This window comes from Eptesicus fuscus, chromosome 1 (genome assembly GCF_027574615.1).
Source record: "Eptesicus fuscus isolate TK198812 chromosome 1, DD_ASM_mEF_20220401, whole genome shotgun sequence".
NCBI lineage: Eukaryota > Metazoa > Chordata > Mammalia > Chiroptera > Vespertilionidae > Eptesicus > Eptesicus fuscus.
This window is the reverse complement of record NC_072473.1, coordinates 77,702,499-77,718,943: the sequence shown is the minus strand read 5'-3', so window position 1 is coordinate 77,718,943 and position 16,445 is coordinate 77,702,499. Positions and strand designations below refer to the sequence as shown.

General features: G+C 39.6%; 1 protein-coding gene across 1 annotated transcript in view; it reads left to right on the top strand.

Annotated features, from left to right (window-relative positions):
• The window catches only part of COL4A6 (collagen type IV alpha 6 chain), a 464,282-nt gene that overhangs the window by 366,120 nt on the left and 81,717 nt on the right, over positions 1-16,445 (top strand). The window contains exon 6 of the mRNA XM_054723173.1: positions 5,911-6,027. Coding sequence (XP_054579148.1) covers positions 5,911-6,027 — 117 coding nt within the window. The remainder of the gene's footprint in view (positions 1-5,910; positions 6,028-16,445) is intronic.

Sequence of the window (16,445 nt, the reverse complement as noted above, 5' to 3'; positions counted from 1 at the left end):
AAAATGAGATAGGTATTGTAGGTTGAGGGGAGCTTTAATTGGGAATAAGAGACTGGCTCTGAAGTGTAGAGTCAGTGTCACATTAGAGCACGAACATACTCATTATAAGAAATTTAAGAAAGTACATGAAATTGGGTAGAAAAATATCTTGATACATTTTGTTCCTATAATTTATTCTCTTCAGGCTCCTCTCATTTCAGAGTGAATTTCCCTTTAGTTTTTACAAAATGACTACTCCAAAGATCAGCCTCTTTCATCCATCCTGAACAACTGGCTTTGCTGGAGATAAGTGGGGAGTTTGGTGCCTGCAGACATCTTCTCCCATTTCATCCAACCCAATTGCATAGTTCCATCATTTTCACCTCATATCCCTACTCATCTCACCACTGGAGATCACATGAAAACGTTTTGTCAACCTTTAAAATACAGTGTTTGTACTTGCTGCTATCATTTTTTAGTTATGTCCTTTGGCACTTCTCTATATATTTAAACTTTAGCCTGGGCTGTTTGTCTATAGCAATGATTTTCAACCTTATTTAAGAGAAGAACCAAATCTTGTGTGGAAGCCCAAGATAAAACAGCTTCTTATGTGATACTACATAATCATCTAGTATTAGGGAAGGAGGTTCAAATCTCTTTGTGCCAGTATATAGGTATTTCATGAGCACCTACTATATGTACTACTATGAGGATACAGAAAAAATATATAGTTCTACCCATCTACACTAATAAAAGAGAAATATGCAAATTAACCATCACTTTGCGATGCCCACCAGCCAATCAGGAGTGGGTATGCAAATTAACCCAACAAAGATGGCAGCATCCCTGCCCCCCAGCCACTCCAGGCCTCTGGGCAGCACACATGGAGGTGCGGAGCAGCCGGGCAGGGCAGGACGCCTGTTATGAGGGGGAGGGCATGGGGTGGAGGGAGCTACAGGAGCAGCACTCCAGCCGCAGTGAAGACTGATGGCTCCGGCCAGAGCGAAGATGAAAGGCGGTGGCCAGAGCAAAGGCCTGGGTCCTGGGTGCCGGAGGAAAACCAGTGCTGCCAGCCAGGAGAAGGAAGGCCTATTGCACGAATCTTCGTGCAACGGGCCTCTAGTAAAAATATAATCATCTAATCCATTTCCTCTCCAGATCTAGTATACATTTATGAATTTTGAGAATAGAAGGCTCACTTACCTTGTATTTGTATTCTTTTTTGATGTCCCCTGGCATTGTCTCATGCCTGTGTTCCTATAGCCACTTTATGCATAGTCTCCACTCATAATATGTATCTTCAAGAAGCCAGTGGGTAAGGGAAACTAGCAAACTGGAGGCTGCCTCTTCCATTCATCCTGTGGAGCTGGCTTCACCAGAGATGAGTGGGGAGATTTAGAGATCTCAGTGGTAATATCCCCTTCCTCCTGTAGTCTCTTTTTAATGGGGGGTTGAAGGAAGTGAATCCTGTGATGCAGAGGCTGATTCCAATTCTGAGCTGGAACCTGTCCCAAAGTCCATCTGGACATTTCTGCCTGCAACTCATAACTTGGAGAGCACTAGGGCTTGCAGGAATTGATCACTTCTCTTTGGGACTTCACTGCTTGGGAGAATGAGTTGCAGGTGTCCAGATTCCTCCAGATAAACATGCTGCTCCCAGTACAAGCCTCCACTCCCTTGGACCTTCACTGGCCCTTGCCTTGACCAAAGGTTTTATACCTTTACTTTTGATTTTTGTTTGCTTCACTTACTCCATTAAATTATTCTCCCTTCATTCATCCTCTCTCTTCCAGCTATTCATGGTGCATTTACTAAGCACCTTATGTTTACTGCTTACCTCTTCCTTCCATCTGCAATTTTCCAAGAGTCCTTGATATCTGCCCCACACCCTCTAACTCCTTATTACATATGGCCAATGATATTGATTGGTTGTCTTGTGTAGTAGTATTATTTAGCTCCTTGAAAACACAAACATGTTTTCTGCTCCTCTCTGGGGCCACAGAGACCCCAGGGCTGAATTCAGCATATACGAGTTACTCTAAAATTATTTGGGGAATGGATTCCAACCTCCAGAACCTATAAAAGCAACAGTTCTCAGACTGGCAGGACTCCCTCAGACAGAGGAATAAAACAGACACCTTTGTCCTACTCAGACATTATTTTTCTCAACTTTCAGTGGCATTTATTAAGCAATTTGGCTGAAACCAACAGCTTCCCAAACACATCTTACTAAACTGGATCACTGCAAAGACCTGATTTTCATCTTAATAATGGCTGATTGCTAACATATATGCCACTGGTTTCACTCCCAAAACTCCATTTTTTCTGTCATGTAGATAATTTCAACATGAAGGATCAAGTAGTCACTTCATGATCATCCAATTCTGTGCACTAAGGGGCACAGCAACCTAATTGAGAGAGTGAACAAATAAGCATTCATCAACATATTCGACATTAAAACAACATAGACTAGGGATAGTAGGGCTGTGGCTTTTAATGATATCATAGCTGTGATTTGAGGCTGCTGGCACCTTCAAGAAATGTGTGATTTTCAAGTGTTTTTAGTTCAGATAATTTGAGAGAAGAAGTTTCCAAGTCTTCCTTTGAAATTTATGTTTAGCTTTTCCCATGGAGTCTATCTTAAACATTTTTCTGCCTAAAGATGTGTAAATGAACACACCAGATTTATAGTTTCAAAGTGAACACATGGTGTTCACCAAATGGAAACTATTCCTTTGAAATATGGGTTCTGAAGAGCATTGCTTTTCTGGAATACAGCAGATCCTCCTATTCTATGTGCTCAGACACTTGTGGTTATATAAAACCATTGTTTTCTCCCTTAAAAAAGGCTACTAGTAAAGCTATATTCTCTTGAAGAGCTGGCACACACATATGAAAAATCATTAGCAATAACCAGAAAGGTCAATGTGCCAGAAATGTTGTGGTATTGAGAGCTGAGAGGAGACAGAACTCAGCCTGGTGGCTTATCCTTGCTGACTTGCTAGAGAGAGGAAGACTCACTATTTATTCAGCTCCTGTGTAATAAACAGTCTCATGGAATTTTAACCATAAGTATTAAATTTTATTTTAATGTTAACAACAACCCTATAAGATAGTATTATGCATCTCCATTTTATAGATAAAGAAACTGAGGCTTAAGTTGAGGAATGGAAAAGCTAGGATTGTAGTATAAGTCTAACTGACTCAAATGCTTTATCCACCATCCCACAGTGTCAGCTGAATAAGAAAGGGTTGACAGGTCTGTCAGAAGTCAGAGATTAATCCCAGAGAATTTGGCTAAGATAGAAAAAAGTGAACAGGTGTCCCTGGAATCCTGCAGATAGGAGATAACAAGAGTTCAGGCAAGATGCGCCCCTGGGTCCGGGTGAGGCTGAATCCCGGGTCCGGGTGAGGCCCGCGCGCCCCTGGGTCCAGGTGAGGCCACGCGCCCCGGGGCCCGGGTAATGCTGGGTCCCAGGTCTGGGTGAGGCCGCGCGCCTCTGAGTCCGGGTAAGGCCGCGCCCCTGGGTCCGGGCGAGACCAAACCAGAGGGAGTCGGACCTGCATTACCACCATTTGTCCACCATCCAGAACTGAAAAGTCAGTGCTGACATGTACACATAAGGAACTGGTGGACATTGAAATTGGGTCTCAAAAGAACTGTTGGTCCAGAAAGAAACTCACTACAGACTGATTCATTTGCCTGTCAGCATAACTATTATTGCTCATCTCACATTCGGTTCTTATAAGTATATTTCTAGTAACACATGATCTCACTCATCTAGGGGAAATGATGAACAACATAGACTGATGAACAAGATCAGAGCCAGAAACAAGGAGGCATCGATCGGACTGTCAGGCCTCAGAGGGAGGGTAGGGGAGGGTGGGGGTAGGGAGGAGAGATCAACCAAAGGACTTGTGTGCATGCATACGAGCCTAACCAATGGTTAAGGACAACAGGGGGGTGGGGGCATCCGTAGGGAGGGGTGTGGGATGGGAATGGGGGGATGAGGACAAATATGTGACACCTTAATCAATAAAGAAATTTAAAAAAAAAGTTCAGGCAAGAAAACTACAGAAGGAATGGGAATAAGAAAAAAATGTGGATACCAATGTGCAAGAATAAAACAAAGATTTTGGTGTCAAACAGAACTACTGTAAAACCCCTAATACTGAGCCAGCCTATTGTCTTGCCTTAACTCATCCCTGTTACTCAACTGAGAGATTGCTTCTAGCAAGCTTAGCTGGGGCATTTTAAAGTGGTGGCCAGGATCCTAGGAAGAAATATGTACTACACTTGAAAAAGTTAACACAAGAGTTGAGTAAAGGGTATATTTAAAGGATTTAAAGGTCAGGATTAATGGAAACAACAATGGATGGTGAAGCAACTAACAAAAAGCTGTTATCACCACTGTGACCAAAGGGGAAAGAAGCAATGGTAATATTGGATACCTGTGTGACCTGGAGCCATGAAATAATGGTTTTCCAACAGGAGCTAAGCTCATACAGAAATGTGGCCATTTCCAGAGATATAGCCAAGGAAAGAAGGCATAAGGGAAATAAATAGCATGTGCTCTTACTCCTCCTGCTCTAGTGCCAAATAAAACTAGGAATCAAAGGGAAATGGAGCTTACACAGTGCTTTCCATAAAAGTCAGCCTCCCAAGGCACAGATTTGGGGAAGGTAGAATGTAGATCTTCAGGGGGAAAATAAGAATAGCCATCTCATTTGGTAATAAAATGATGACTTAATAAGTTGTCTCAGTTTCCCCAGTGCAAGTAAAAATCATCACATGAGTCTGGAAAGCACAGATTATAGCAAGTTTACTGAAAGGATAAGTTTACTGGCCACTCTTCTAGACTTAGTATTCTATGAGTCTAGCAGTATAAAATCATACTTTTGTATTAACAGACTTATCTCCTACAACTTAATAACAATAAAAATGAAACAATTCTATGGAGAATTTTCTCAATAAGAATTTGATAAAAGTTTGTTTCCTCTAATAATTTGAAAAGTTGACTTTTGAATTCGTGACATATTTCCCTCAAATCATTGTACATATACTTGGATTTAAAAAGTGTGTGAGAGAGGGTGGGCATCTACCTTTTATTGACCTATCTAGATTTCTGGTCTTTCCTGTAATCTCTTTGCTGCTTACCCAATACCCAACCTGCTTTTGATAGATTAAAAAAGAGATATTCTATACCAAAAAAGTATGCTTTATGCACCAAGAAAGACCAACTCTGGAAAATTATTGAAATCATACCAACTGTATATAAATGATTACTAATAGCCCAGCAAATCAACTGTCACATTGGTGAGTATGAAGAAGAGGGGAAGAGCATTCCCTAACTGAAGCAATAGCATGATATGTGATAATGATAAAATAGGATTGAAAGTGTAATTTTTCCAGGACTACCTTATTTTTTAACAAGCTGCTTTCAGGAGAGGTGCTGCTGTGAAAATTGCTTCTGCTCAGGTGACCAAAATTCAGCATAGTTTCTTATGCAAAGCTTTCAATACAGAAAGCCATCCCAGGTTTCCCAGGCTGCAATCTGTTCTGAGGAGTCCTAAGGCCTGTCATGATTCCATATTGGTAGCAGTTCAGCTTCCAGAGAGCTAAGCCCCAACTTAGTATATTTTTGTACCCAGGGAAGGGAAGGTTGCAATGCCTTGAGCGACCCATCTCTTCGTTCTTGAACCTTTTGGTTTCAGTTTGGATCCTATAAATCATTACCACTTTTGGAAGGGGTAACACTGAACTGTTATAAGCAACATACACCTGAGTATAAAGGAAAGCTATGAGAGCATCAGTGATGGGGCTAAGAATGAACAAGGGCCAGAATTTGGCAGCATGCTTGGATCCTCTCACTGTTGAGTTTATCTGAGAGTCTTGTGCCTGACTTGACCCATTCTTTTCTCCTTAAACAGGGACACCCTGGACAGCCAGGGCCCAGAGGCCCACCTGGCCTGGATGGCTATAATGGAACTCAAGGAACTATTGGATTTACAGGACCTGATGGCTATCCTGGGCTGCTCGGACCACCTGTATGCTTCCAGATCTTTGTATATTATTTCAAATGGTTTTGCTTTCCTCAAAGTGTGCCCCCTTTTTTCCAATCTGGAGACTTCATTAAGCCTCTATGGGGTAACCACTGTAGCCCCTTGTCTAATTTAGAAGTCTGTGCTGGCAGCACCACAACATTAGAAGTCTAAAGAATAAGACCAGTTGCAGAAGGGTGATACATGCTACACTACTCAGGGTTATTTTTTTTCATTTTTTTTTAAATTTTATTTTATTGTTTTAAGTATTACAAATAGTAGTACATATATCTCCTTTTTTCCTGATTGACCTTCCCCCAGCCTCCCCTACCCCCTGTCACATGCCCTCATCCCACCCCACTCCCCAGTGTCTTGTGTCCATTGGTTGTGCTTATATGCATGCATACAAGTCCTTCAGTTGATCTCTTTCCCCGGCTCCACAACACTCCCCAGCCTTCCTGCTGTAATTTGACAGTCTGTGCCATGCTTTACTGCCTCTGTATCTATCTTTTTATTCATCAGGTTATAATGTTCTTTATTTTCCATAAATGAGTGAGATTATGTAGTATATTTCTTTCATTGCCGGGCTTATTTTACTTAGCATAATGCTCTCCAGTTTCATCCATACTGCTGCAAATGGTAAGAATTCCTTCTTTTTTATAAAAGCATAGTATTCCATTGTGTAGATGTACAACAGTTTTTTATCCACTCATCTGCTGATGGGCATTTAGGCTGTCTCCAAATCTTAGCTATTTTAAATTGGGCTGCTATGAACATATAGGTGCATATATCCTTTCTTATTGATGTTTCTAGTTTCTTGGGGTATATTCCTAGAAGTGGGATGACTGGGTCAAATGGGAGTTCTATTTTTAGTTTTTTGAGGAAACTCCATGCTGTTTGTTCTCCACACTGGCTGCACCAGTCTGCATTCCTACCAGCAGTGCAGGAGGGTTCCTTTTTCTCCGCATCCTCGCCAGCACTTGTCGTTTGTTGATTTGTTGATGATAGCCTTTCTGACAGGTGGGAGATCGTACGGCATTGTTGTTTTGATTTGCATCTCTCAGATAATTAGTGACTTTGAGCATGTTTTCATATGTCTCTTGGCCTTCTTTCTGTCTTCTTTCAAAAAGTATCTATTTAGGTCTGTTGCCCATTTTTTTTATTGGTTTATCTTCCTTTTGTTAAGTTGTATGACTTCCGTGTAAATGTTGGAGATTAACCCTTTATCGGTGATAACATTGGCAAATATGTTCTCCCATACAGTGGGCTTTCGTGTTGTTTTGTTTTGGGTTTTTTGTTGTTGTTATTGTTCAGATTATTACAGTTGTTCCTCTTTTTTCCCCCCATAGCTCCCCTCCACCTGGTTCCCACCCCAACCCATGCCCTTACCACCCCCACACACTGTCCTCAACCATAGGTGTATGATTTTTGTCCAGTCTTTCCCCCCACACACACACACCGCTTTCACCCCAAGGATTGTCAGTCCACTCCTTTTCTATGACCCTGATTCTATTATATTCACCAGTTTATTCTGCTCAACAGATTTTTTATTCACTTGATTTTTAGATTCACTTGTTGATAGATATGTATTTGTTGTTCATAATTTTTATCATTGCCTTTATCTTCTTCTTCCTCTCCTTAAAGAATACCTTTCAGCATTTCATATAATACTGGTTTGGTGGTGATGAACTCCTTTAGCTTTTTCTTATCTGTGAAGCTCTTTATCTGACCTTCAATTCTGAATGATAGCTGTGCTGGGTAGAGTAATCTTGATTGTAGGTTCTTGCTATTCATTACTTTGAATATTTCTTGCCACTTTCATCTGGCCTGCATAGTTTCTGTTGACAAATCAGCTGACAATCATATGGGTGCTCCCTTGTACGTAACTAACTGTTTTTTCTCTTGCTGCTTTTAATATGTCCTAACTGGTTTGGCTCAGTGGATAGAGCATCAGCCTGCGGACTGAAGGGTCCCAGGTTCGATTAAGGTCAAGGGCATGTAGCTTGGTTGCAGGCACATCCCCAGTAGGGGGTGTGCAGGAGGCAGCTGATTGATGTTTCTCTCTCATCAATGTTTCTAACTCTGTCTCCCTCTCCCTTCCTCTCTGTAAAATAATCAATGAAATATATTTTTAAAAATTTGTTTATTAGTTTCCATTGCTCTAGGAGCGGTATCGGTGAAGAAATTGCTTCCACATATGTATGAGATTTCACTGCCTGTGGATTCCTCTAGTATTTTTATGGTTTCCCATCTTATGTTTAAGTCCTTTATCCATTTTGAGTTTATTTTTGTGTATGGTGTAAATTATTGGTCTAGTTTCATTTTTTTGCTTGTATCTGTCCAATTTTCCCGGCACCATTTATTGAAGAGACTGTCTTGACTCCATTGTATGTTCATGCCTCCTTTGTTGAATATTAATTAAACATAGTGGTTAGGGTCATTTTCTGGGTCCTCTATTCTATTCCACTGATCTATATGTCTGTTCTTGTGCCAGTATCAGGCTGCATTGAGAACAGTGGCTTTGTAATACAGCTTGAAATCTGGTATTGAGATCCCACCTACTTCGTTCTTCTTTCTCAAGATTGCTGCAGCTATTCGGGGTCTTGTTTTTATTCCAGATGAATTTTTGGAGAGTTCATTCTAGGTCTGTGAAATATGCCATTGGTATTTTAATGGGGAGTGTATTGAATCTATAGATTGCTTTGGGTAGTATGGACATTTTAATGATGTTGATTCTACCAATCGATGGACATGGTATGTTCTTCCATCTGTTTATGTCTTCCTCTATCTCTTTTTTTCAGTGTCCTGTAGTTTTTGCCTATAGGTCATTTACCTCCTTAGTTAAGTTTATTCTTAGGTATCTTAATTTTTTTGGTGCAATGGTAAATAGGATTGCTTTTTTAGTCTCTCTTTCTGTAAGTTCACTATTGGTATATAGAAATACCATAGATTTCTTGGTGTTACATTTGTATCCTGCTACATTGCTGAATTCATTTATTAAGTCTAAAAATTTTTTCATGGAGTCTTTAGGGTTTTCTATCTACAGTATCATGTCATCTGCAAATAAGGACAGTTTTACTTCTTCTTTTCCAATTTGGATGCCTTTTATTTATTCTTCTTGTCTGATCACTATGGCTAGTACTTCCAGTAATATGTCCAACAGGAGTGGTGAGAGTGGGCATCCTTGTCTTGTTCCTGTTCTTAGGGGAAATGGTTTTAGTTTTTGTCCATTGAGTGTGATGTTGGCTGTGGGTTTCTCATATATGGCTTTTATGATGTTGAGGTATGATCCTTCTATTCCCATCTTGCTGAGAGTTTTTATCAAGAAAGGGTGTTGGATTTTGTCAAATGCTTTTTCTGCATTAATTGATATGACTATGTGATTTTTCTCCCTCAATTTGTTTATGTGATGTATCACGTTTATTGATTTGCTGATATTATACCATCCTTGCATCCCTAGGATAAATCCTGCTTGGTCGTGGTGTATGATCTTTCTGATATAGTGCTGGATCCGATTTGCTAGAATTTTGTTGAGGATTTTGGCATCTATGTTCATGAGGGATATTCGCCTGTAATTCTCTTTCATTGTGTTGTCTTTGCCTGGTTTTGGTTATATTGATGCTGGCTTCATAGAATGAGCTTGGAAGTGTTCCTTCCTCTTGAATTTTTTGGAATAGTCTGAGGAGGATAGGTTTTAGTTCTTCCTTGAATGTTTGGTAAAACTACCCTGTGAAGCCGTCTGGCCTCCGGCTTTTGTTTGCTAGGAGCTTTTTGATGATTGCTTCAATTTCTTCCATATTGGCCTATTGAGATTTTTAGATTCTTCCTGATTGAGTTTTGGAACGTTATATTATTCTAGGAATATGTACATTCCCTCCAGGTTGTCCAATTTGTTGAAATAGAATTGTTCATAGTATTTTTTAACAATCCTCTGTATTTCTGTGGGGTCTGTTGTTATTTCTTCTCTTTCATTTCTGATTTTGTTTATTTGGGTCCTCTCTCTTTGCTTCTTGGTGAGCCTGGCTAGAGGTTCATCAATCTTGTTTGTCCTTTCAAAGAACCAACTCTTGGTTATGTGGACCTTTTGTATTTTTTTTCTGTCTCTATGTCGTTTATGTCCGCTCTGATCTTTATTATTTCCTTCCTTCTGCTTACACTGGGCTTTTCTTGTTGCTCTCTTTCTAACTCTTTGAGTTGTATAGTTACATAATTTGTTACCATTATTTGTTGTTTTTTGAGGTAGGTCTGTGGAGTTATGGACTTCCCTCTCAAGACTGCTTTCTCTGTGTCCCATAGATTTTGGATTGTTGTGTTTTCATTGTCATTTGTTGCCATGATGATTTATATTTCTTCTTTGATCTCTCTGGTAACCCAGTCATTGTTTAATAGCATGCTATTTACCCTCCAGGTGTTTGATTTATTTTTTTGTATTTTTTTAATTGTAGTTGATTTCCAGTTTTATGCCATTGTGTTCTGAGAAGATGCTTGATATGATTTCTATCTTCTTGAATTTGAAGAGACTTTGCCTGTGACCCAATATATGGTCTATGTTTGAAAATGACCCATGTGCACTTGAGAAGAATGTATAATCTGTGGCTTTGGGGTTAAATGTTCTGAAGATGTCAATTAATTCCATCTCATCTAGTGAGTCATTTAGGATTGATGTTTCTTAGTTGATTTTTTGTTTAGAGGATTGTCCAATGGTGATAGTCTGGTATTAAAGTCCCCTACTATGATTGTATTGCTGTCAATCTCTCCTTGATATCCTCCAGAAGTTTTTTTTATGTATCTGGGTTTTCCTGTATTGGATGCATATATGTTTACCAGAGTTATTTCTTCTTGTTGGATTGCTCCCTTTAGTATTATGAAGTGGCCTTCCTTATCTTTTTTTATATCCTTCACTTTGAGATCTAATTTGTCAGATATAAGTATAGCTACCCCAGCTTTTTTTTCATTTCCATTCACCTGAAAAAGCTTTTTCCATCCCTTCACCATCATTCTGTGTGCGGCTTTTTTTCTAAGTTGGGTTTCCTGTAGACAGCAATTATATGGGTCATGTTTTAATATACACAGTTACCCTATGTCTATTGATTGGGGCATTTTATCCATTTACATTTAAAGTTATTATTGATAGGTACTTGTTTGTCGCCATTTTTATTCTTTACCCCTGTGTTCCTTCTTCACTTCCTATTTCTTTTTTTTTTTTATAGCAGACCCTTTAGCATTTCTTGCATTGCTGGTTTGGTGTTGATAAACTCCCTTAGTCCTTTTTTGTCTGTAAAGCTCCTGATTTCACCCTCAATTTTGATTGATAGCCTTGCTGGGTACAGTATTCTTGGATTCAAACCCTTCATTTGCATGACTTTGTATATTTCATTCCATTCCCTTCTGGCCTGATGAGTTTCTGCTGAGAAATCAGTTGATAGCCTGATGGGGGATTCTTTTAGGTACCTTTCTGTCTCTTTATGGCTGCTTTTAATATTCTTACTTGGTCGTTGGTGTTTGCCAATTCAATTATAATTTCCCTTGGCATTGGTCTTTTGGGGTTCATTTTGTTTGGGACTCTGTGAGCTTCTTGGATTTGTGTGAGTTTTTTCTTGCCCATATCAGGGAAGATTTCTGTCATTATTTCTTCAAACAGGTTTTCTATTCCTTGCTCAGTTTCCTCTCCTTCTGGCACTCCTATTATGCAGATGTTGTTTCATTTTGTGTTGTTCCAAAGTTCCCTTAGGCTCTCCTCTTGTTTTTTAATTTTTTTTCTAGATGCTGCTCTGCTTGGGTATTTTTTTCTACCTTGTTTTCTAACTCAATAATGCGGTCCTCTGCTTCTTCTAGTCTACTCTTGATGCTTTCTATTGAGTTCTTTATAGCAGTTACGTCATTTTTCATTTTTCTTGGTTCTTCTATATTTCCTCTTGGTTCTTCCTCATATTGTTGAATTTGTCTTCCATTATTTTCAGCCACCTCATGACCATTTCTCTGAATTCTTTCTCTGACAGGTTGCTTGCCTCCATTTCGTTTACTTCCTTTTCTGGCGATGCCTGCTTTTCTTTCATATGTGGGCTATTTCTTTGTCTCCCCTGGTCTCTTTTCTATGGGTGTCTGGTTATGTAGTTCTCTCTCTCCTTATCCTAGGCGAAATCTGACGTTTCCGTGAGAAGGTGCGGAGCTCCTCCAAGTCCGCATATTCATACTGCTTGGGGTCCGGTGTTCCTGGGTTCACAGCTGTTCCTTATGTGTTGTTGTAGATTCCCCTCGGGTTATTTTTTAATAATATGTTTAGAGTTGGCAAGATTATTAAGACTAGTAAATTTCAGAGCAAAGTACACACTTGTGCTACTTGATACATTCCCATATAAAGCAACTTTGGGAAATGCAGTATTTGGAAGGCTTACATAGGATCATAGAAGTACTAACAATGGCCCAAAAGGCTTGGTAAGCTTGGTATATACCAGTGATTCTTAACCAGGAGTGATATTGTCCACTCAGGAAGCATTTGACAGTTATTGTTGACATTTTGCTTATCAAAAACTGGATGTGTGCTACTGGCACAGGAAAATCCTTTCTCCAACATCAAGGAATGATCTGTCCCAGAGTATCAACAGTGAGAAATAGTTGAAAAATCCTACTCTATGACATAGTTACTTGTGCTGCACCAGCACAGCCAAGAGTTCAGTGAACCTGAGGAGGGGCAGTGAAGGATTAAAGAAAAGACAGACAAGAGAGTACAGCTGGGGCTCGGCGGATCTCCCGTGCCTGAATGAGGACACAGAAAGACCCAGCCTGCAAGCTGAGGCTTTATTTTATAGTGAGATCAAAACAAGGGTAGTGGTCAACATGTTTACAATGTTCTTGTGAGTTTTCACCTTGTTTTGGCAGCACTTGCTGCACCTCCCATAGCCCGTTAGCTATCTAGGAAGGAGCTAGTGAGGGCTATAAGGTTAAGCTTAATTATGCTAAGAGACTCTGCCCTCCAAGCTGGGACTTGTTTGTGGCCCTGCCCTGGTCAGTCCGAGGCTTAAACCTATAGCTGCTGCCTACAGTTACTCCCCTCTCCCCACTGCACATCACAACCCTTGGTTCTGGGATTGATAAAGCATTTGTTGGATTCTGGTGTCACTTTTATTTAATTCCATTTATCCAGATAGAAATCAAATATTAGAATCTAAAGGATTTCTAATAAATACTGTGTCCTTGTAAGGCTGCTTTTATAGGTGGCTGGATAGAGAAAAATAACACATTTATAGGCCATTCTCAACTTCACTTAAAATAATCTAAGCTAATAAGTGTACAGATATAGTATATTAAGCTATAAGTCATACTATTAGACAGAACCAAGCTGCATTAATTGATTGGCATTTTACTAAAAGATCAGCACCCTCATCTTCAGAGATCATGTTATGGGTGTGGATATATATATCAAAAAGTGACACATACAGAGAGATCCAAGATGGCAGAGGAGTAGGTGGAAGCTACACTCACCTCCTCCCAGAACCAAACTGGAATTACAACTAAAGTATAGAAAAATCATCCTGAATAATGTACTAAAGACTAGCTAGAGAGAAGCTTTATAACCAAGGACTTACAGAGGTGGCCACATTGAGACTGGTAGGAGATGTGGAGGGATGAGGGCGCTGGCTGGGCACTCATGGGCAGCAGTTGAAGTTCTGAATGGATATATCAGCTGCAGGGGGTCCTGAGAAGTGTGGGGTCTAAACCACAAGTTGGGCTCACCAGGCCATAGCACCAAAACAGGTGCCCATATAACATCTGGCTGTGAAAAAGCAGTGGAGCTTCTCTCTACCAGAGAAAAACAGCTAGAAATGCCACTCGCCCTGGGTTCCAGTGGAGAGAGGGAAGAGTGGACTAGAGTTGTGTGAGGAAAGTCTGGGTTTGGTGGCTCTGGGGAGAGAGCTAAGAGGTCACCCACCAGGATCCTTGTGCTGAGTCATTCCCCCATACCACAGAAGCCATCTTTCTTGGGCAGAGCATTCCCCTACATGCAACATCACACTGGGAGGAAGTAATAGCCCCACCAGCTGGAATGCTTCTCACCCCTGTGGAGCATATACCCTGCTGAGGAGTACAGCCAGAATCTCTTTTAGTGACTGAGTCAGACAGCCTACAGTTAGAAGCAGATATCTGAGTGCTTTGAGACTTTAGCCAACCTGCCTCTGGACCCAGTGCTAATAAAAGCAAACATTGGTGTGCATCTTACTCCTTTCCTCATGCACCCAGGCCCATCAGAGGGAGCCACAAGCTATGAATCATTGATAGCTCCAAACAAGTTGCCCAAGGACAATGGAAAAAAAAAGCTTCTGACATTGGCTTGCACCAGAATCCTCTGAAGAGGCCCAGAACCAATACACCCAGTGGTCATATTCAGACAATAACAGAGCAAGATCCAATAGGCTTCACAAGCAGCATATCCAGGGAAATCTAAGCAGGCACCAAAACTTATTGAGATAGATTCCTCTTCATATGATCAGTATCTGCATAGTATCTTGTACAATGTGTTGGGGGTTGAGCCTCACTGTCAACCAACCTGAGGGTCAATAACATGCACGAATAGGCCAATAGCAATCAAGACTCAATTACAACAGGAGGGCCCACATAACATGCACAAGGGACATTTTTAGAGCACCCAGCTCAGGTGATCTGGGAGACTGTGCCACAGTACTTCATTTACAGCTCTAGTGGAACCACCAAACAGTAAATCAATAAAGAAATATCAACCGTAAATAATGCACTAGACCAGTGGTCGGCAAACTCATTAGTCAACAGAGCCAAATATCAACAGTACAATGATTGAAATTTCTTTTGAGAGCCAAATTTTTTAAACTTAAACTTCTTCTAACACCACTTCTTCAAAATAGACTCGCGCAGGCCGTGGTATTTTGTGGAAGAGCCACACTCAAGGGGCCAAAGGGTCACATGTGGCTCACGAGCCGCAGTTTGCCGACCACGGCACTAGACCCAATGAACATAATTGTCACTTACAGAACTTTTCATCCCTGAATATCAGATTGTACATTCCTCTCCATGCACATGAAACATTCTCAAGGATAGACCATATGTTGGGTCACAAAACTAGCATAAACAAATTCAAGAAAACTGATATTACACCAAGAATATTCTCTGACTATGATGCCTTGAAATTAGAAATCAACTGCAAAATGGAAGTAAAGAAACCCACAAATATGTGGAGATTAAACAACATACTACTAAAAAATGATTAGGTCAAAGAAGAAATAAAAGATGAGATCAAAAAATATATACAGACAAATGAGAATGACAGTACAACATGTCAAAATTTTTGGGATGCAACAAAAGCATTAATAAGAAGGAAATTTATATCATTACAGGCCTATCTCAAGAAACAAGAAAAATCCCAAGTAAACAACCTAACATCACATCTTTAAAAAACTAGGAAAAGAATAACAAAAGCAAACTAAAGTCAGCAGAAGAAGGGAAATAATAAAAAATAAAGCAGAATTGAATGAAATAGAGAACAAATGACTATACAAAAATTAATAAAACTAAGAGCTGGTTCTTTGAAAAGATTAATAAAATTGACAAATCCATGGCTAAACTCACTAAGGAAAAAGTGGAAAAGACCCATATAAACAAAATCATAAATGAGATTGGAAAAGTCACCACAGATATTACAGATATACAAAGGATCATACTAGTATATTATGAAAGATTATATGCCACCCAATTCAACCTATAAGAAATGGATAAGTTCCTCAAAATATATAACATTTGTAGACTAAGTCATGAAGAATTGGAAAATCTAAATAGACCAATCAGCAGTGAGGAAATTGAAACAACCATTAAAAACCTCCCCACCAAAAACGTCCAGGACTGATGGCTTTGCTAGTGAATTCTACCAAATGTTTATAGAAGATTTAAAACCTATCTTTCTCAAAATTTTCCAAAAATACGAAGAAGAGGCAATACTTCCTAACACATTTTATGAAGCCAATATACCCCATTTACCAAAACCTGGGAAAGATAACACACAAAAATGAAAACTACAGAGCAATATATCTAATGACTACAGATGCAAAAATCCTAAACAAAATACTAGCAAGTGGTATTACATTTTTAAAAATATGTATCCCAATTAAGAGGGATTCATTCTATAGCACAAGGATGGTTTAACATACACCAATCAATGTAATACACCACATTAAAAGAAAAACAAAAAACATATAATCTTAAAAACAGATGCAGAAAAAGGATTTCATAGGATACAACATCCACTTATGATTAAAACACTCAATAAAAATAGGAATAGAAGGAATGTACCTCAACTTAATAAAGGCCATATATGATAAATCCTCATATAATATCATACTTGAAGGTGAAAAATTGAAAGCTTTTCCTCTAAGATCAAGAACAAGACAAGGATGTCCACT